This window comes from Puntigrus tetrazona, chromosome 11, assembly GCF_018831695.1.
Source record: "Puntigrus tetrazona isolate hp1 chromosome 11, ASM1883169v1, whole genome shotgun sequence".
Lineage (NCBI taxonomy): Eukaryota > Metazoa > Chordata > Actinopteri > Cypriniformes > Cyprinidae > Puntigrus > Puntigrus tetrazona.
Window position 1 is genome coordinate 2,041,539 of NC_056709.1, and position 19,559 is coordinate 2,061,097.

At 38.3% G+C, this 19,559-nt stretch overlaps 1 protein-coding gene across 3 annotated transcripts in view; it reads right to left on the bottom strand.

Moving 5' to 3' along the window:
- Nucleotides 1-19,559, bottom strand: part of ptprga (protein tyrosine phosphatase receptor type Ga) — a 209,436-nt gene that overhangs the window by 75,046 nt on the left and 114,831 nt on the right. For all 3 annotated transcript variants that reach the window (XM_043252107.1, XM_043252106.1, XM_043252108.1), the window contains 2 exons: nucleotides 7,328-7,510; nucleotides 4,794-4,942 (listed from right to left, as the gene is read on the bottom strand). In XM_043252107.1, coding sequence (XP_043108042.1) covers nucleotides 4,794-4,942; nucleotides 7,328-7,510 — 332 coding nt within the window. The remainder of the gene's footprint in view (nucleotides 1-4,793; nucleotides 4,943-7,327; nucleotides 7,511-19,559) is intronic.

Sequence of the window (19,559 nt, forward strand, 5' to 3'; positions counted from 1 at the left end):
GATTGAAGTCAAGGGCCACTGGGTGCTCCGTCAAAAGAAGCAGTGCTGTCGGTCAGGCTCTGAACAGCCCTCCACAGGGGGCAGCGTTTAATTACCTCAGGTCTCCAGTCGACTCTCCAGCTAAAACAAAAGTAATTGCCACACTTCAAAAACAAAAACACGAAAACTTCTTTGGTTAACAGGGCCAGGGCGACTCAGTAATGCAGAATGCTTCGTGGAGGAGTAATCTGTATGCAAAGCGGGAGAACTTGGCAGTGTGCGGTTCCCTGAAAATCTCAGTTTGATGATCTAAGCAGAGCTGTAATATTACCCTGTTAAGATAAGAGACAAACAAAAAAACCAATCAACAAATAAACAAGTCCCGAATTCGGGATTCTGGCTCACGGTGCCTGATCCTAACAATCAACGGCGAACAAAAGCAGCTTTTAGCGTCTTTCTGTGAATTCTAACGTTCTTTGTTTAGTCTCGAAAACCAATGACTGTCATACCGGTGTACACACACCATGGGAGGTGTTTATTACAGTACCTTATCAATATTAGAAAAATACGTATTAGCTTTAAATGGATTTAAATTGCAAATCGTGAATAAACTTGTAAGGAAATACAATGTGTGTAGGAACATTTAGGAAGGCAAAGTGTTTCGATCATTGTCAACTGATTTGTTCAAAACACTGATTCATTCACGTTTTGTTAATTTCATTATTTTAGTTCAATCATATTCATATTGCATTGTGCTCCCTTGTTTTATTTTAATCATGTCCACGTAGTACTAACTTATACATGCATGTATTTTTAAAAATATATAAGTACAATGCAAAAACAAGTATTATTTATTTAAAATGCAATTACATAGTAGTTAAAACCACCTAATATTAAGTGAGATCCTAATTTGAGCATTAATTTTAATTGAGCTAAATGAGAGTATTGGTTTATTGGAGTAATGGTGCAACTAAAACGAGAGAACAAATTCTTAAATTGTGGTTCCAAAGCCTTGTTTTTGGCACCGTATGAATTTATTCAGCAATGAAACAAGCGATTGTCTGAACGAGAGAGTCATTGAATCGTTTTTCATTCAGAAACGTGGATAGCAGTCATTCCGCTTGGATTTAGTTTGGAACTATTTCCCTTTTAGACACAGTAACTAGAAAACGTTTCTTAGTGTGAACTTTATTCACCAGCTGCATGCAAAAGTAGCATTTTCAGTAACGTTGTGCACTTGTATAAAATTGTGTAGATGACACCGTTACTGGCAAGTGGCTTGAATAATCAGTAAAAAAAAGAGAGAGAGAAACAGAAACACAAAAGCAACCACAACAACAGCAGCAACAACCCTCCATCTCCAGTCTTTCAATATTTCTTCAGTGGTTCTAATTAGTGTAATTAATTCAGTTTAATGAGCCCTCTTCTCTCAGTCTACACCCTCTAAATCATGTCATGACCACTTTATAAGGAAACTGAATGAGCAGTAGGTTTTTGTAAATGGCTTTAATCCACAGGTGACGCTATTGTCTATGAGAGCTGCGTGAAGGATCGGGGTCTGAGAGCTTTCACGAAGAGAGCACAGGCCAAAACACATGACGTCATGCCAGGAAAACCACGAGCCCCACTGCTGATAGTCTTAATTAGCTTTCTGACTCAATTAGTTTCGTTAATGAGCGTGTTGGTTGTAAGCTAGCGTTCTGGCTGGTGAAGACTAATTCATAATAAGCCACACTTCACTTCAGCTCTGACCTTTTTTTCCTTCTTGTTATTCTTTTTTTTTTTACCTTTAGCATTTCTCTTCTTGTCATCGGTTTCTGCCGCATCTGTGATGTTCCTAACTCTTCTTTCTCACGTCTGCCTCTTTGTCTTTTTCTTTGTACGGCTGGGATTGTGTAACAGAGTGAAAAGAGCAGCCTCATCTACATTCTCTGAGCTTCAGGCTCAACTCACATCGACTACAAGACACTAAATGTGACAGACCAAACAAGTCAAACACACTACAGACAGACATCAGAGAAACCTAAACACAGATCGCTCTTGTGAGACCATCCAAAAGTCGCTCTGAATAAAACATGCCTGCTTTATTTGCCTCTGAAGCTACCTGATTAACTGATCACTTGCTTTCTTGAAGGACGCATGATATATGTTTGCAAATGCAGATCTGTAAAACGGATGGCATGCGTTTGATTCGCTAAGAAGGAATGGCTTATAAGTGTTGTCGTTTAGAAATCGAGAGGATTAGACGGGCTCCGGTGTATGGTTTTGATTCGCTAATATGAACTGGTTCGTCAACAGATTTTGGAGTCATGTGACCCTGGGCCACAAAACCAGTTTTTAGTCGCTGGGATATATTTGTAACAACAGCCAAAATGTAATTGTATAAGTCTATATGATTAATTTCGAAAACTGCTAAATCTTTAGCATGTTAAGTAAAGATCATGTTCCATTAAGACATTTTGTAAATTTCCTACCTCATTTTTGATTAGTAATATGCATTGCTAAGAACTTCATTCAACTTTAAAGGGGTTTTTCTCAGTATTCAGGATTTTTTTGCACCAAATATTGTCCTAACCTAATAAACAATACATCAATGAAAAGCTTCAATACATCAATTATTCAGCTTTCAGGGTTTTTTTGGTCCATGGTCACATATCTGGGTATCATTTGAACTGCACTGTATGTGTTATAAGGATGTGATTCACTAATAAAAATTGGCTCATAGGAGGACATTCTGAATTAGTTAGACTGCACTCTTGTGCTGTATTGGTATTATTAACTAAATTCATCAAGTTTAAACCTAAACGTTAAAACTTGCTTGCATGAGTAATTTGTTCTGGCATAAGTTTTACTACACTGGTCATGCTGTATGGATTTGATTTAATAAAAAAAGAACTGCCTCCTAATGGTCATTCATTCAGGGATCAATTGGACTACATAGTCATGCTGTTTCATTTTAGTTTTGATACGCCAAAAAAAAATAATTAAAAAAGCTCAAAAGAAGAAGCTTTTTTCATTTTGATCTGGTTTTGAATAAAATCGTTTATGAATGTGCTAAAACGACTGTCGCACATTGGCCCCTCACAGCTGCAGCAAATCTCTTTCCATTAAAGTAAAATACTATGATTTGCTTTATATTTAATACAAGATTCATAATGTCTCCTAAATTCTTTTTTCCAATTTTCAATGTCTGGTTCGAGCAAGCAACACCTCCTCACTGTGACTAGAAGAACCAAGCAGAGGAACTTGGGTGCCGATGAGATTTCTATTGCGATGACATCATCACACCAAGCCACATCAAACTGCCAATGAGAGAGGCGCTAATGCAGGCCAACGAACACATATTTCACTCTCGAAATTAGCTTGGGCGGGAGGATGTCAATAAAACTACGTCCACCAAACCAAACAATATTCATCGCACTTAAGGTTGAAAGACAAGCCAAACCCTGATCACTTGCATATTTGAGGCTGGGTGATAAAACTAGTTCCATGTGTGCACGAGAGGTGCCAGGCGACCATAATGATAAATCAGAATTGCAAAGAAAGACACAAGCAGACAGTGATCAGACCCAAGAGAGAGCTTGTCTCCATAATGTCCTGTTCAATCAATACAGGAACGCCCTTTACACGCTTCTATAAGAGACGGCCAAGCATTCTTCTTCTCTGATTCATCTCGCCTTCCATCTGTGTAAAGACTACCGAAGTCCAGATAAAGCTTAATTTAGAATTCTGAGAGCTGTGACTCAACGTCCAGACGCTCACTTCTTTTCTTTGTCTGTTTATTAAAAAATACACTAAAGAGCAATTAATTAATTACTTTTAAATACGCCTCTTCTATGATGAACGCGTTTTTTCATTTTTGAATTAAAATTATTACTATTCTTGAAATTTTCCACATTTTGGGCCAGATTGAACAATAGCTTGCGCCAGCACGAACCATCTTTTGTCTTAAAAATATTAATGTCAGGATTTACTTTTTAAGAAATTGCACTGAAAACGTATAGACACAGTTATTTTTGTGCATGACCTGGCTGAATATCGAGTTTTCCTTTTAGATGCAATATGTATTGAGTATCTATTTTTTTTTTTTAAACCACAGCCAGCGTTTTTGACAATTTTCACAAAAATTTCATGGCCCCCAGGATATGCGTAATAGCGCCCCCTAGCAGCTAATAGTGAAAACGAGAGAATTATTAGTGTGGCAGGGAGGCGTTGTCTCTTGAATAATGCAAAATTCATTTTTTTGGTGGGAAAAGAGTTCAAATGAATCACGCAACGCAATATACTAACATTTGCGCCATTATTTAACACTCAAGGCACATGTTGTCTGTGACTGTGTCAAGATCGATACAAATTTTATATAAGATAATTTGACATTTCTTTGACAAAGATAGTAATATAATATGTTGTGTGACTATATTTATACATATATTCATACCTTTACATAGAGATGTGCACGCACTTAAAATGTGAGGAAATATGTTATTAATTCTTGTTGATTACACCACACGGCATTTTAGCACCATGAAATTAGATTCTTTTTACGCTAGAATTTTCTCTTTTTTATTGAGGGCACTCATACTTTTTACTGTGGCAAGATATCCTCAAAGCACCACAAATCTTGGGCCATTTGAAATTTATAGTGTTGTTAAAACATTGCTCTAATGTTCTTGAGACAAATTCCAAAGTAAGAGTGTAATTGCAAAAAGTAGCATAGCAGGCAAAATAAAGCAAGTAGGCCAGAGTTGGGAGCTTGCGGAGCTGGGTTGTTTAGATATGGAACAGACGTTGGAGAGAGATTAGTTGGGACTCACCTCCACAGGGAATCTCCTGCCATTGATGCTGTGCTCCGAGCCGTCGGAACCATTGCTCTGGCCCCAGTGGAACTCCACCTTCTCAGCTTTGAAGCGGCCTGGTAGCCCGGCTCCTCTCACAAAATAATCGTCCTTCAGGAAGATCGCCACTGTGAGGTGCAGAGAAAAGGAAAGAGGGTTAAACAGGGAGAAACTGTGAGATAAAGAACACTTTCTTGGCATGTACATCAACCAAAATGCCTTCCAAGGACCAATGCATTTCTGACTGAAAATAAAAGAAATGACTGGAGGACACTTCATTTCAGTATTTGTGATCATTCATTTAGTTTGCTTAGGGACATAGGCTGAATATTAAATGTACTTTCTTTTCTGCTATTGCTGTTGTCCTCAGAAAGCCAGGTCTCAAATAAAGCAGTAATTTGGCTGAGAGAAGACATTTCCCCCTCACACCATTTCAAATTGCTTTTTTGATTCCTTTTGTTATTTCATAAAACCCGAGCCATAAAAAAAGAAGCAACCCATAGTGAAAGCTCTTCCATCCAAGAGCATTTAGATTCACAAATTGGTCTTTCGCACTAGGACCGGACTTTAATTAATGAGTGCGACCTTAAATAGCACAGCATTTGTTGGACAGATTTCCTTTTCTGATTGAATTTCAGAGTGATTTTTTTTACTTGCCGCTTGCCACAAGAGATTTGTGTCCTATTTAAAAGAACGGCTCCTCTGAAACCTCGCTTGTAATCTTACCGAAACAGGCTAGTGTCCAACCGCTGAGATATTGAAGCAATCAACTGGTGGCAGTCTGAATCCGTCACCACAGCAACGTGGAGTGACTTGGAGGTGCCAGGGGCAAAAGTAAGATGGCAGGACACACTTTCGCACAAACACACACTCTCGAGCCTGGGAAAAAACAACACCGGTCTCTGTGCTTCTCTCAACTCCTCTTTAAGTTGTTTGGTCTTTTGTTGATTTCTTTGACGTAATCCGACATGAGAGGGAGCATCGGTTTCATTAGTTATTCCAGCTCTGAGCTTCATGAGCTTTAACAAACAGGCAGGAATTAGACAGCTAAGCCAGCAGGACCTTGGAACAGCAGCATGTGAAAACTAGGCCTCGCCTGCCAGCAAATCCTTGATCAATGCAAATGTTTCTTCAAGGTTCCAAGATCTCATGAATTTCTTAAGTTTAATTTGGCGGGGGTCTGTGAGAAGCTTGTGCACCAGGCAGTCCAACAACACAAACTCACGCTCTCACTCGGAAAAAACACCTCTATCTTTGGAAGAGCATACTACTTCTGCCACATACAGTATGGATCCCGTGCACAGTAGGTGATTTAAGAATGCATGAAATAGAACCAACCTCACTGTGAGAAATACTATACCGCTGAATGCAATGTGCTTGAATATAAGGCATCTTTAGGTAAAATTGGATTAATAGGAAATTAATTTATTATATAGTTATCATATCAATAACTAACAATACCTGACTATATCATATCAAGTCATCTTTTTTTAATTGAGATGCATACATCATCTGAAAGCCGAGTAAATAAGCTTTCCATTGAGGTAGGGTTTGTTACAACTAAACAAAAATCTGTAATTTTGAGCCAAACAATGTATTGTTGGCAATTGCTATAAATTTATACCCATGTTCCAGGGTTACATATTTATTTCTTATGGTTAGAATAAACAATCACTTGCTTACTTAATTACTGAATTTATTTATTTTTATTTTAACTTTTAAACTTTTAATTAACAGAAATCTATCCACCTTTCAGTTGTATATAATCATATATATATGTATAATTCACACACACTGTACACTGGTCTATAGAACTATATTCTACGCAGTATCCAGTGAGCAAATACGCTAGTATTCCAACTTCCCTTTTTCCACATTATTTCCTTTTCGGGACATCTCTAATGAGTGTTTCGCTCAAGGTGAGAAGGTCAAGGGTCACTTGACGTTGTAGTCGTCTATAGAGAAAATGATTTAAAACATTGATTGAGTCATGCATTATTCAGAGGTGCCAGGTTTGTAGGTTTATTGTGCCGCCCTGTTCCAGGTGATTATTTCGCTGATAAAACACTCATGTGTCAGTTATAAATAGCAGAGCAGCTCTCCATTATTCATGGGACAACAGCGGGACATTTGTCTTCCTCTGCACGGATTATGTTAAGGAGGGAAACGCTGGGCAATTCGTGTCTGTATTTACTTCCTCAATATGCTCTGCTGCAGTACGGCTTAATGGTGCAAGACTGTAGCATGAAAACTGAGTTTGTGTGTGAAAAGTTCAGGGGAGGAGATCAGGCCGTAAAAGTTTGATAGAGCTTGAAAGTATGAGAATTAAATACTTCGATGCTGCCACTGGCATTCACTACTTTCACATTGAGCTCTGGTGGCCACATGGGAAATAAAGGATCAAGTCCTGCCTGCAACAAATCCATTTCCCTTACAAATCTCCTTATGTTTGATGACATGATGGGTCTATGTACTTTTTTGTTGTTGAACTATCCTCAAAATGGTGTATTTACCGGTTTTGCCTGTATTCTTCATTGATGTCTTGTTGGATGACTCAGCATCAAACCCATCCAACGTAAGTTCCTGGAACTCCATTGAGACCTTGGTGTCTTGGTCGGCTATATTGATCGGCGATTGGTTTCTCTCCTGACACTCAGGAAAAGCTGCCGCCCACCCTGTATCTGGTCCGTACGTCCCTGCAGAAGAAAAAGACAGCAAATCAATGGATCATCACACTGCAAACAGAAGCCGAAGTGCTCCCAGACTCGCTTTATTCTTCATAAATGCCAGTCAAAACACGCTAGAGCCGTCCTGAGACGACCACCTGTCTGTATGTCTCACAAAAACAGAAAAGCTACATGAAAGCAGTAAGACTTTAATCCAAGACCTTTGAAACATCCAGATTAAAGTAGACACGATTTCTATTTATTTTTAATTCAGCTAAGAAATGTTTAAAAACATTCAATAGAGAAAAATATGGAGACAGTTCTTAGTCTCAGTTTATTCACCGTAAACCTAATACCATTCTGCTGTGGCCCAGTAATTTGTTTTTTAAATCACGATTAATTAGATTAATTTGTTCCCTTTTTTTGTCAGTTTCTTTCAAATTTGACCACATTCTGCCAATTAATTCACTCATTACGTTTGTTAATGCTGTACACAAAGCAGCATGGCATTATAGGCATTAGATGCCTGATAAAATGAAAATGAGGCCAATCGACCAATCACAGCTTCATAAAAAGGAGTGGTTTGGAAAATTAAGTCATTGAGCGAATCGATTTGGGAGTCATTGAGCAACTAAGGTAAAACTAAATGCATATTATAATACAATGAAAGGACTAACAAAATCAAAATATGAACCTTTCATTACCCATAATACGGGTACTTTGATTCATGGCCTCTATGTCTTGTTTTTGGCTCCAAGAAACTGGACTGTTACATGATCTAGCCCAGCATTACATTGTAACTTTAAAGTACAGATGCTGCACAACAGTTATCAAAAGTAAAAATACTCTTGCTTCCAAACTCACCAGAGTTGAACACTTTAAAGGCAACTTTTGAGTAGCATGACATTACACCAGCTGCTTTCAAAGCTATGTAGCTTCCAGTAACAAGCTATTTCGTCCAACAATTAACTTTACAGCATATCATAGTTTGAAAGTACCTTTCCAACTACTGTGTCGAACTATCAGTGATCAGTGTCACGACGAATAGACCCTTGTCAACGCATACACAATAAGTAAGCACAGGCAATTTTACTTGAGCAGATAAAATGAGACAAGCAAACAAGACAAGGATATTTTAAGAGTCCATTAAACTCTCTAGCACGGTTAGAAGCATCGCTTGGCTTTGCTCACAGTTAAAGCCTGCCAAATCATAAATGCACCTTTCAGAGCAATAACCACATCCTGATGAGACTCTATATTGCCAGAGTGTGAGTGTGTGAGTGTTTTTCTCAGACTTGGTGAGAGGTGAGCAGCGGTCCACAAACAGCTAAACAGAAGGTCCATCCCTAATTGAAAGCAATCCTCAGCTACCGGCCTTTAAGATGAATTTGTCGACAATTACCCCAGGCCTGCAAGCATCCGGAGCAATCCGAAATGCGTATTTCATCAAATTAGGATTCATCCTCCTCAGCCTCTGCCCTCACTGCGGCCTTGGGGCATATTGATTGGCCGGGTCTGGGTTTCATATGGAGCAGCAGAGTGCTATAGATCCGGGCAGCACTGCTGGCTAATGAAAGAGAGCGAGGACTTGCGTGTGAAGAGATTACTCACTCCTTAATGCAGCCCTAACAGGGTTAGAAAAACTGCACACGCAAACTTAATCCCAACCACACCTCAGGATACGCATCTCAGATGAGAAAAACAAAGGTCCGAGTACATAACCCTGCCCCTGAGCAGAAAAAAAACAGATCGGTACTATTTCTTTCTTATTTGTTTTGCTGGGTTTATGTGTTTATTTGTTCACCCATTTTTCATTTGTTTACCTATTAAGCTCTGTCCACTTAACATTACCATGTTTATGATATCGTATTAGCCTATCTGTTTTAGTCTCAAAATTTACTTTTTACCAAATATGCAAATTCAACGCCTTATTAATGTTTCAGAATACACTTTGTAAGTACTTGCTGTATTCTTAGCATCGCCACAAGGAGTGTATGGACCTCAGTCGGGGGAGAAACCAAATTTTAGTGCAATTCTATTCAAAATAAAGCTTTAGAGTCAGTCATCGTGATATAAAGCTGTATACTTTTGTTTCAATCAGTCAACAATCGAAAGCCTCTTTATTTTGATAGTCCACTTTAGACATTCTGCTATATATTAGTCATTTTGTAACTACCTGTCAGCTAATTTTCATACATTTGCAACTACGTGTCTACTAACTCTCAAAGTGGACTGTTAGGGTTGGTTTAGGGTTAGTACACCAAGTTGAAATATACTTGCAAAGTTTTCATAATCAGTATGTTGTGGACACATCAATATTAGGCAGCAAGTCTACTAATAATCTAATGATTGCTAGTTTATATTTACAGCAGTTGCCAGGTTACTTACTCTTAGTAGAATGTTTAAAGTGGACTATCAAAATAAAGTGCTAGAAACATCTGTGAAGCAAAAAAAATTGAATTCCGGAAAACTCTAAAAAATAACTTAAATAGCTTGACTTTGAATAGCTGAATGGAACAGGGCTTTAAACGTCACTTTATCGCCCCCTAGATTGGAGTTACATTACAAACAGGGTGACATTTTGCACCGCCATAGCCAGTCGTTCACATTAGTTTGTTTCTTTATGTTGCAAGTAGTTTGTCCAGCTGTCTATCAACTTAACCAGCAATCAATTCGAGCCTCCCTCCCTTCCTCTCCTCTAGTACAAACACACTTCGGTGACTGGTACAGTACGTGGAAAGCTATTCGCTTGAGGACGGTATCGAAGGTTCAACCCACTCCAACATTAAATGTTTTTGAGAGATCTCAGCCTCCTACTGTTTTGATTTACCCTTCATTCCTCCCTCCAGACAGAAAGGGAGGGAGCAGCGACCAGGTGTCAAATCAACATTTCATTCACCTCTGACCTCTCTCTCGGCAATCAATACTGCCTCTGTTCACAGTTTCCTTCTTTTTTTTAACTTTGTTGGGAGAGAGAAAGAGAGTGAGAGAAGCTGATGGATCTCCTGAAACGAGATTACATTTTGGGGCAAAAGACGTTAGCTTCGCTATGAAAACACACAACCACACTAACCATTGATTCTCTCAATTTTTAAAGGCATAGTTCAGCTGAAAGGGGGGAAAAAACATTTCATCATTTACTCTTTTGAAACCTCTTTGTCTGCCTCTCTTATTTAGAACACAAAATCTTGTCCCAGCTGAAGTAAAAGTGAAACAAAGCAGCTTGGACATTCTGCTAAATATCTTCTAATCATGTTTTTTCACAGAATCGAAGCATTTTTTTCTTAAATAATATATTAGGGCATTCTCAGCTTCATGTCCTGCCAAAATGTTACCTTAAATTTTTTTATTGAAATTTTTATTGTATTTTCGAATGCATTGATTCATATGGAAAAAAATGTCATGTCATTGAGCCAAGTCTGTGTACGCTCCGAATAAAACACAAAGCATGAAAAAATGCTTCTAAAACGAAGACAGCCGGAGAATGCAAACGGGTGAATTTCTTTCTCACTCCCTTGTCCCTTTTGGAACCATTCTGAAACAAGACGTGCCACTCAAAAATTCATCTGACAAGTACAACCATGCCCTCATCAAACTGTGTGAAAGGAAGACAGCAAAAGCAAAAGTCCTTTTCCCGCTAATGCTGCTGTTCTCATGCATATTTCACCATGAACTGTCTCCAAATCTCCAGAGAGTTGACGTGATTTAACAGAGAACTTGAGTGTAAATATACCTGAATACCGCGTTTGGCCCCCCCGGAGACAATGTGCTTTTCACCCAATTAGCGACAATTCTCAACACAGCTGTGTAACATACTGACCCCGAACCATTCGGACCGATGCAGGAATAAAAAGCGAGAGCAATCTACGTCGAAAACGAGAACATTTTAAGAACATTTTGTTTGCGCGATAGCAGCGTCGCGACCCGATAAACAAACACACCGTTCGGAAAGATTTGGCAGTTTGGATAGGAAAGAGACAGAGAGAGGGAAAGAGGGAGACAAACAACGAAAAAACAGAAAAAGATTTCGAAAATTCTCCTGTGGCTTCTCTTAGGGTTTCTGACGTGTCTATGATATGTCACACTAAGCCTGTCTCTCGGCTGCAGGTGCATTAGTGATGGGCCATAAATGTAGAGACGCGTGTGTCTGTGGTGTTTCTGGATTTACCCAGCTTGAATCCATCAGACTGTCTGGCAACCAGTGAACACTGGAGAGAAAGCGTTCTTGATTACAGTGCTCACACACACACACGCACAAATAAAAACGATGCTAAAAACGGACATATAAACCTAATAATAAGATTAAATAATAAAAAAAGTCATAAAACCATGCTTCTTGAGCACAAAATGGGCACATTATGAATTATTTATTAATTGTCATATTGTCTTAAATCGCTGGGGTAAATTTATTATAGCAATAGCCAAAAATACATTGTATGGGACAAATGACGGATTTTTATTTTATGCTATTAGGTAAAGATAATGTTTCATGAATATTTATTTTCACATTTTGTATTGTAAACATATCAAAAAAATGTTTGCTTAGTAATATGCACGGCTAATAACTTCATTTGTTTGCACCCTCAAACTCCAATTTTCCAAATAGCTGTATCTCGGCCAAATATTGTCCAATCCCGACAAACTATACATCAATGGAGAGCTATTTATTCAGCTTTCAGGTGATGTATAAATATTAATTTAGAAAAAAATGTATTTGAGGTCCAAGTAATGGTCACAGAAAATTCAGCTTTGAAAGAAATGAAAAATAAGAAGAATACAAAATACAAAATAAAAAAAAAAAAAAAAAAAAAAAAAAAAAAATATATATATATATATATATATATATATATATATATATATATATATATATATATATATATATATATTATACATTTATACATCATTTAAAAATACATTATTATTGTATATTTATATTTTATTAACTAAAATGATGTTTTATGTATAATAACATATTCGTTTGCAGCCCCATAGCACAAAGGGAAGGCCACTTGAGGAACCCTAGAGCACTTTCACTGAACACAAATCACGGTTTCCATCAGTCTGTTTATCGTCCTCCATAATGCACTGGACCCTATTAAAGAGGTGCTTCCTCTGACACGACTTCTACTTTCTTTAATTAGATCAATGATTGGGCTTAATTACTCAAATAGACTCTGTGGCATCGGCGCTGAAGCGATCAAAGCTGAGAAAGAGAGAGACCTGCGTAGAGAAACTGAAGTGTAGGCCTGTCATCGTCTCCACAACGGCCAGCATCACCATAATGTGCATTAAGAATGTGACAAATAAAAGCAAAAACAAACTAGAAAAATAATTATGAATCAAGCGGCGTAAACACAGCTGAGTGGAGCTGACGCTTCGGGAAGTCTTTGATCCAAGCGGCACGAATCCCAGTGTAAAATCTTGGGAAGACGGAGAGAAGAAAAGTTTAAGTAACCAAGTACGCATGTGCCAAGGTTCACGTATTGTGAACAAAAAGCGTGCAGATGTACATATTTTGATTCGATTTAGTGAGACTGTACTCCAGGGAGCTCAATTCAACTGCATAAATCTTTCTCCCTCCGAAACCAGTCGCTTTTGTGATGATGGACGCTGTGTGGTGTTAATGCTTGGCTGTTTGATGTGCAGAGGTGGACAGGGTAAAAGTAGCTTGTCTGGCGGAGTGTTGCGCTGTCTTAATTAGATGTGGCGTGTGTTTATGTTTGCGTGTGTGTGTGTGTGTGTGTCCAGGCAAGAAGAGAAGACTGGCTGCAAACCCGGTGGGACTCGAAGCCCATGAGCAAAAGCTGTCAAGAGCGACTGGAGATCCACACGCTGTCAAAGAACATTTCACGGCGGCCCACAATAGATTCAACGCGCGCGCACACACATAAACAAAGAAAAATAGACACATTCTCAAAGAGTCAGATGTATTTCCACACAGAGTTCTCATGAAAAGACAGATTTCACGCCTCTCATGCACCTCACACAAACTTGGTCGTCTTCGTGTCATCCACATCCCGTTGCGACTGTATTCTCGGCGCTCAGGGGTGGCCATATTACATTTGAGAAAATGTCCGCAGCCCAATTTGCATGCCATCCATCCTAAATGACATGCGAGATTGGAATTAGCACGTCCCGGATCATAGTACGTTGGAAATAGCGTGCCAAAGCTACCCAGATGGTATGCTATTATTGGATTTTTTTGTAGACTCGGTTAGCTATTATTTCCCACAACCCCTTACGCGACGGAAGGGAAGGAGCGACGGTTTCTGCTGACTATGCTGAAAAAGAGGTGAGGAGTGCAAAGGCTGTTTTAATAAAGCGATAAAGGTGTGTGTTACTTTGATTTTAAATGGGTGTTCTAGCGTGCAGTTAAAATAAATGCTAATAAATAGTTCCATTTAATCATTAATTGATATAAACAACCACTGGATACTGGTTCGAGCTGGTTTAAGCTCAAACCAGATTCCCAGCGTTAAAACATAACTTAACAGAATACGTTTTTTTTTGTTGTTGCGTTTTATACGATAAACATGATCTGAACGCAAATTGTACGGAAACGTACAAATTTAATTGCAATTTAAATAAATGAAATTTAACAATATTTTCTGCCAGAAAATATAAATCATTTCTGATTTATATTAGTCGACGATAGTGACAATGGTAAGACCTATATTGTCACGAATGCTACATTTATGTAACAAAATCATATTCTGTACAATATCACTTTTTAAGTGGAAATGTATGTAGGGGCTCCTATAACTGCAGTAGGAGAGATGTTTTAATTTATATAAAGGAGCATAGACCTTTAAGTTAAACCTATATAGTCTTTTAAAGAATATTTCAGAATCTTATTAGTCTTTAAGTAAGGCGCAGATCCTCAAATGCATTGTTTAGTGAGCAAACCTTAGGGAGAAAAAAAACTGTTATTACCATTTCACTTTGTTGCATGACTTCCTTTAAGCAGAGCATGTTTAAAATAAAAAATAAATTGCAAACGTGTCAATGGCCGGAACAAATGCAAACGCTAACTATATTACAGCAAGCAGCCAAAATGCTCATTAGAGGAAAACAGTCTCTCATATTAGAATAAAACCCTTGAAGTTGCTTGTTTCATAAACTCACATCATCTAACCTTACCAGACCCCCCTTTCGATTGCATTCTGTTTTCACTCTCTGTTGTTTGATATAGTGACATTGTCCTGAGATTTTTCCTTATTTTGCGATAAATAAAAGATAATGAAACCCCCTTGAGCAAAGAAGGAAAAATTTAATTCCAGCAATACTTCAAACGGATTTAACCAAGTTACAGAAAAAAAAAGAAAAAATCGGCAAAATCAAAAACAAAGAAGGCTGGAGAGAGAAAACTCCAATAAATATCCAAACAGGTCCTCTTGGCAAAAAAAATAAAAATCATTTACAGAACAACAACAAACGCGACCCAGGTTTCAATTCTAGAGATGTTTTCCTGACCTATGCCACCATTACTGGTTGCGAATAGCATATTATTTTATTTAAAACATAATTTTAAAGCCATTTTCAAGTCACTAATTTCTCTTAGTACGTGAAACTTGAATGATGCAGACTTCAGTAAAAATTGCAACACACACACACACACACACACACACAGCCAACCGATATAGGAATATAAGAACAGCCATAACGTTAATCCGTGAGCTCAGTCCAGAAGAACCAGAGTTCTTTGAATATTTTCTGAACAATTATGAGAGTCCACGGCTCTTTCATGTTCAGTTAAACATGACAAGAAACATGTCATCATTTCTATGATTAAGATCGTCCCAAAATACATTAAAGCTTCACAAAAAACACGTAAAATCGAGGAGGGAAAAAGTATTTCGAACTTTCGAATGTCACGCATGCAGTTAGAGACGTCTGTTTTGGCCAAATGCGTCCAGTGGCTATGTCTGATCTTCGTTAATTTCCCATTCAAAAATAGATAATGTTCCATTTTAGGAGGGCAGAGATAATTTTAGACTATAAAAGCAGAACAGAATGGGGAGGAGATGGCGGGCAATAATCAGAAAATGAGCGCAACTCTCTGGTCCATTAACAACCCTTTAGCTTTCTGCATCTTTGCTCAAGGGATATCTGGAAACCCTCATAACAGCGGGGCTACTTCATTGAAAGCTCTTTAAGAAAACATTAAGAGCAAGTTCTGGAATGTCTAAAGCAATTAAAATCAGAAGAACATGGTTATTAATGTAAAGACATTTGCCATTCTTGCTTGCGACTTCGCTCATGCATGCGGGGTTATTTCAATCCTTGCCACTTCGCAGACATACTTTGATGATCTTTCGAGAAAAACTTTCACGGAGAAGAGCCAGAATGTCCGAAACCGACTTAGATTTACAATCTACGATTTGCTTTTTGAGCAGTGACATTTTTAAAGTTGATTAATTGCTCAGCTTATGAGTGATTGATGGCTTGCTGCTCACCTATCAAACATCAGATCAGAAGTTTAGCATTTAGCGAACAGCTTTCCAATTAAACATGTTTCGGCCTTTCTGAAAGCAAAAGCCATTAGTTACAGTTTATGCCACAGAAACAGCTAAATAAAACAACGTAATCATCTTTCACCTAGACGCAGAGAGGCATGTCTCAGCTCTCCTCTTCACTAATTTTTTGTGATTTTAATTAAAAGATAAAGGTACATTTACATTTGGTTAACTCCTTCATGAGGAGTTTTAATATGCCGAGGACTATGGTCAGCGATAACACTGTGGTGTTTCCCCCCACTTATCATATATTATCTAAAAATTATGATGGAAACGATGCTCACGCTGACTCTTATCTACCATAGATAGATACTTCCATTTGGTTTTACATCTGTCTTCGCTGTACAGCTTTTGACGTCATCTCTAAACATCTGCTGTGAGTTAAGACGAGCCATTCTTTCCATATTATCATTTAATTCTCAGTTTCCTCCTAGTTCTCATTATCTCAAATGCCACAGTGACTGCTGCCAGCTGCCCCACCTCCGGCTCAAGGTCTCTCCTCTGCTTGCCTCTTAGAGGACATCATTACCAAATCCTTTATTTAGTACTAACCTTCAGAAACATTTCTTCTTGTCGTACCGCGAGAGATGAATGAGAAGGCTGACCTGAGTCATGGCGTTAATTATAGCCTTGGCTCCAAAACAATGCAAAATCATTTCCCGTAATACCATTCACAAACCTGGACATAATCTGGACATAAAACTCAGCCTTTACATGCGATTGGATTAATCCTAAAGTACATCATCTATCTATCTTAATAAAAGGTTTAAAGTCAGAAACACAAAACATGGTACAATGCATCTTTATTTTCAGAACTGGCAGAAATACACATAATAAAATTTTACAAAGCAAAAACCAATTAAATTAAATCCGGATCTTTTTTTTATGATTTCTGTCAAACAATAAATATTGCAGGTATCACAAACAGAGTCTAAATAGCAAATTAACTGGGAACAGATTTATTCAGAAGTGTGAATGAATCTATTTCCACATAATCAGAAATAAAAACAAATCACATTTTAGTTATTGTGGCTAAAGACTTTTTTAAAGAGGGGAAAAAAGTTCGAAAAAAAATATATATATATATTTAGAAAAATAAGTACTAGATGTAGGTAATCACTGGGGTGTTACACTTCAAAAAGGCTCTACTGTGTACTGTTTAGGTGCTAAAATATACATTATAAATAGATACTAATATTCATCATTTAGGGGTAAATATGGTATAAAGCTGTACATTTTGAAAGAGTATCACCCTAGTGACAACTTTTGTACCGTTTCTTCTTAGAGTGTATTAAGACCCAATTCTGAGAAATAAAGTCACAGTTGTAAGATATAAAGTTGTAATTACTAGAAAAAGAAAGTAAAAATTAAGTTTTGTATTTGCTGTAAGTGTGACTTACGGTGGCTAATTCTAAAATACCAACAACTAAGAATGTCGGGAGCCACAAAGCGGATGGGCAGGAGGTAGCCCACAGCCCACTTGCTGAGTAATTTGGACTGGTTTTAAAAAACATGCACTCAGTGGCTCAGAGTTGGTGGAAGATTTCGGGAGAATCATTGGGGGTCTTACACAAACCACAAACAAATCCTGTGGGATTTACCACACAAGCCGATTGATACACCCTTACACAATGCCATCTGGGATTTTTGAATAACAGACAAAACACAAGAATGATGATCGGTTTTACAAAAACAGCCAGGTTACGTAAACTTCATTATCTTTTTGCCTTCAATCTTTTCAACCTCGATCTTGATCCCAAAAATGTCATAAATCAAAGCCGTTGGCCGCCCATGTTACTATCGTCAAGCAATGGATTGCACCTTGCACTTGGGATGTGTGATCCATTAAAATGCAATTTAGCTGAAGCTTATTTCTCAAAACAAGGGAAAGTGCCAGTCATCAGTTTCATAGGAACGAGTCAGACTTGCTCTCTAGGGTTCACTCAGAGATTGATGAGTGGAAAGATTAACACTTCATTTACAGTCCCTGCAGAGACACCATGACCATAATGAGACGCAGAGAAACAAAATTTATGCTTTCTTTCAAGTAGCATTGGTCTGCCAGGAGAGACAGTTCTGAAATGAAAATAGGGACAATTCTTGTTCAGCAGTCAATATCATATTATTGGACATTTCATTATTATTATTATTATTTATGAATTATAGTTTGTATAATACATAACTGCTTTGTTGCATGTAAAAAAATATACGAACACAAAGATAATATGCCAATTCAATATAACAGTAAGGAAGTAGTAATGGCCAACTGCTAGTAATGGCAAAAAACAAGTAATCAGTAGCACCCTTTGTGTTACACAATCGGGGAGATATCAGCCATGCCACAATTCTTCATATTTAATTCACTTTCTGAGGCTGTTTTGATCATGCACTGACAAACGGTATTCCCGACGAATCCAACAAAAGGATCCGTCTTTGGAAAACAGGAGATCTCGTCACACTAAAATACAGATGCAAGCGAAGAAAGTGGACAAAAAGAGGTTAAACACAAAAAAGAAGCCACAGAACAAAGAATTAAGAGTTACTCCTACAGTGGAAGAGTGTTTGAGTAATACAGGAGCCCTCCGGCATCAGTCAATGGCTGTAGACACATCATCCGTTAGAGCCCAATCACGATGAGGTTCCACACCATCTATCAGCCAAGCTCTTTCTCCACTTCTACAATTAGTATTGTTCCAGTCCCAGCCTCCCTCCCAGCCCTGCGCCGGCTGTCTCCCCGATGCCATGTCGCCCTGATGAATGCACCTCTCTCGCCTCCATTGATTTCTCTTCAGGCTCAGGTCCTTTGTTTGATTTGCTAAGTACTGGAGTGCTATGACTGAGGTGTTACACAAATTTCCCTCCCTCTGGCTCCCTCTTCCCTTGCGTTCATGTGCCTACCCTCACTACTCCCCAAAGGCATGACTCCACTCGGGTAGAGATTATTTTTCACATGGCAAACACAGCGATCTATAAAGCCGTGAACTTCAGCCAATGCTCTGGCCCGTGGCCTTTCGCCTGCTCTCAAACAAGACAAGCAAAAAGAGTTGTCTTCTTAAACAGGACAAATACAGTTTGTCAATATCTGTGTGGGGAATAACGACAATGAGGCCAGGCCCGTGTTTCAAATCCAAACTGAACTCCTACTGGGCTGTCGGCATGCCTCCTTTTTTCTTTTCCCAAAGCACTTGCAACAAGGACATGGAAACAGATAAAGACGCCAGCCTGAAATATCCCATTTCATCCAGACCTTGGAGATTCACAGCATGGAAGTCATTCAAGAGCAACTAATTAAATCAAAATCTGCATTGTGTCCTCACCGCTACAAGCCAACAATTAAATACGTTTCTCAATTGCTGATAATGTAGGAAAATTGTTTGATGACGTAGGAACATATTGCAGACAGACTAGATGTAAGATGTAAAAAAATAAAATTGGTAGCAAGCACTGATAGTTTTGACATGAAAACCACAGAAAATCATACCAGCTGAACTGACACTGCACACGGTCTCCTGGTTGTTATCCAACACATCTAAGCTGTCACAATTCAGGACTCTGCGTCTTTG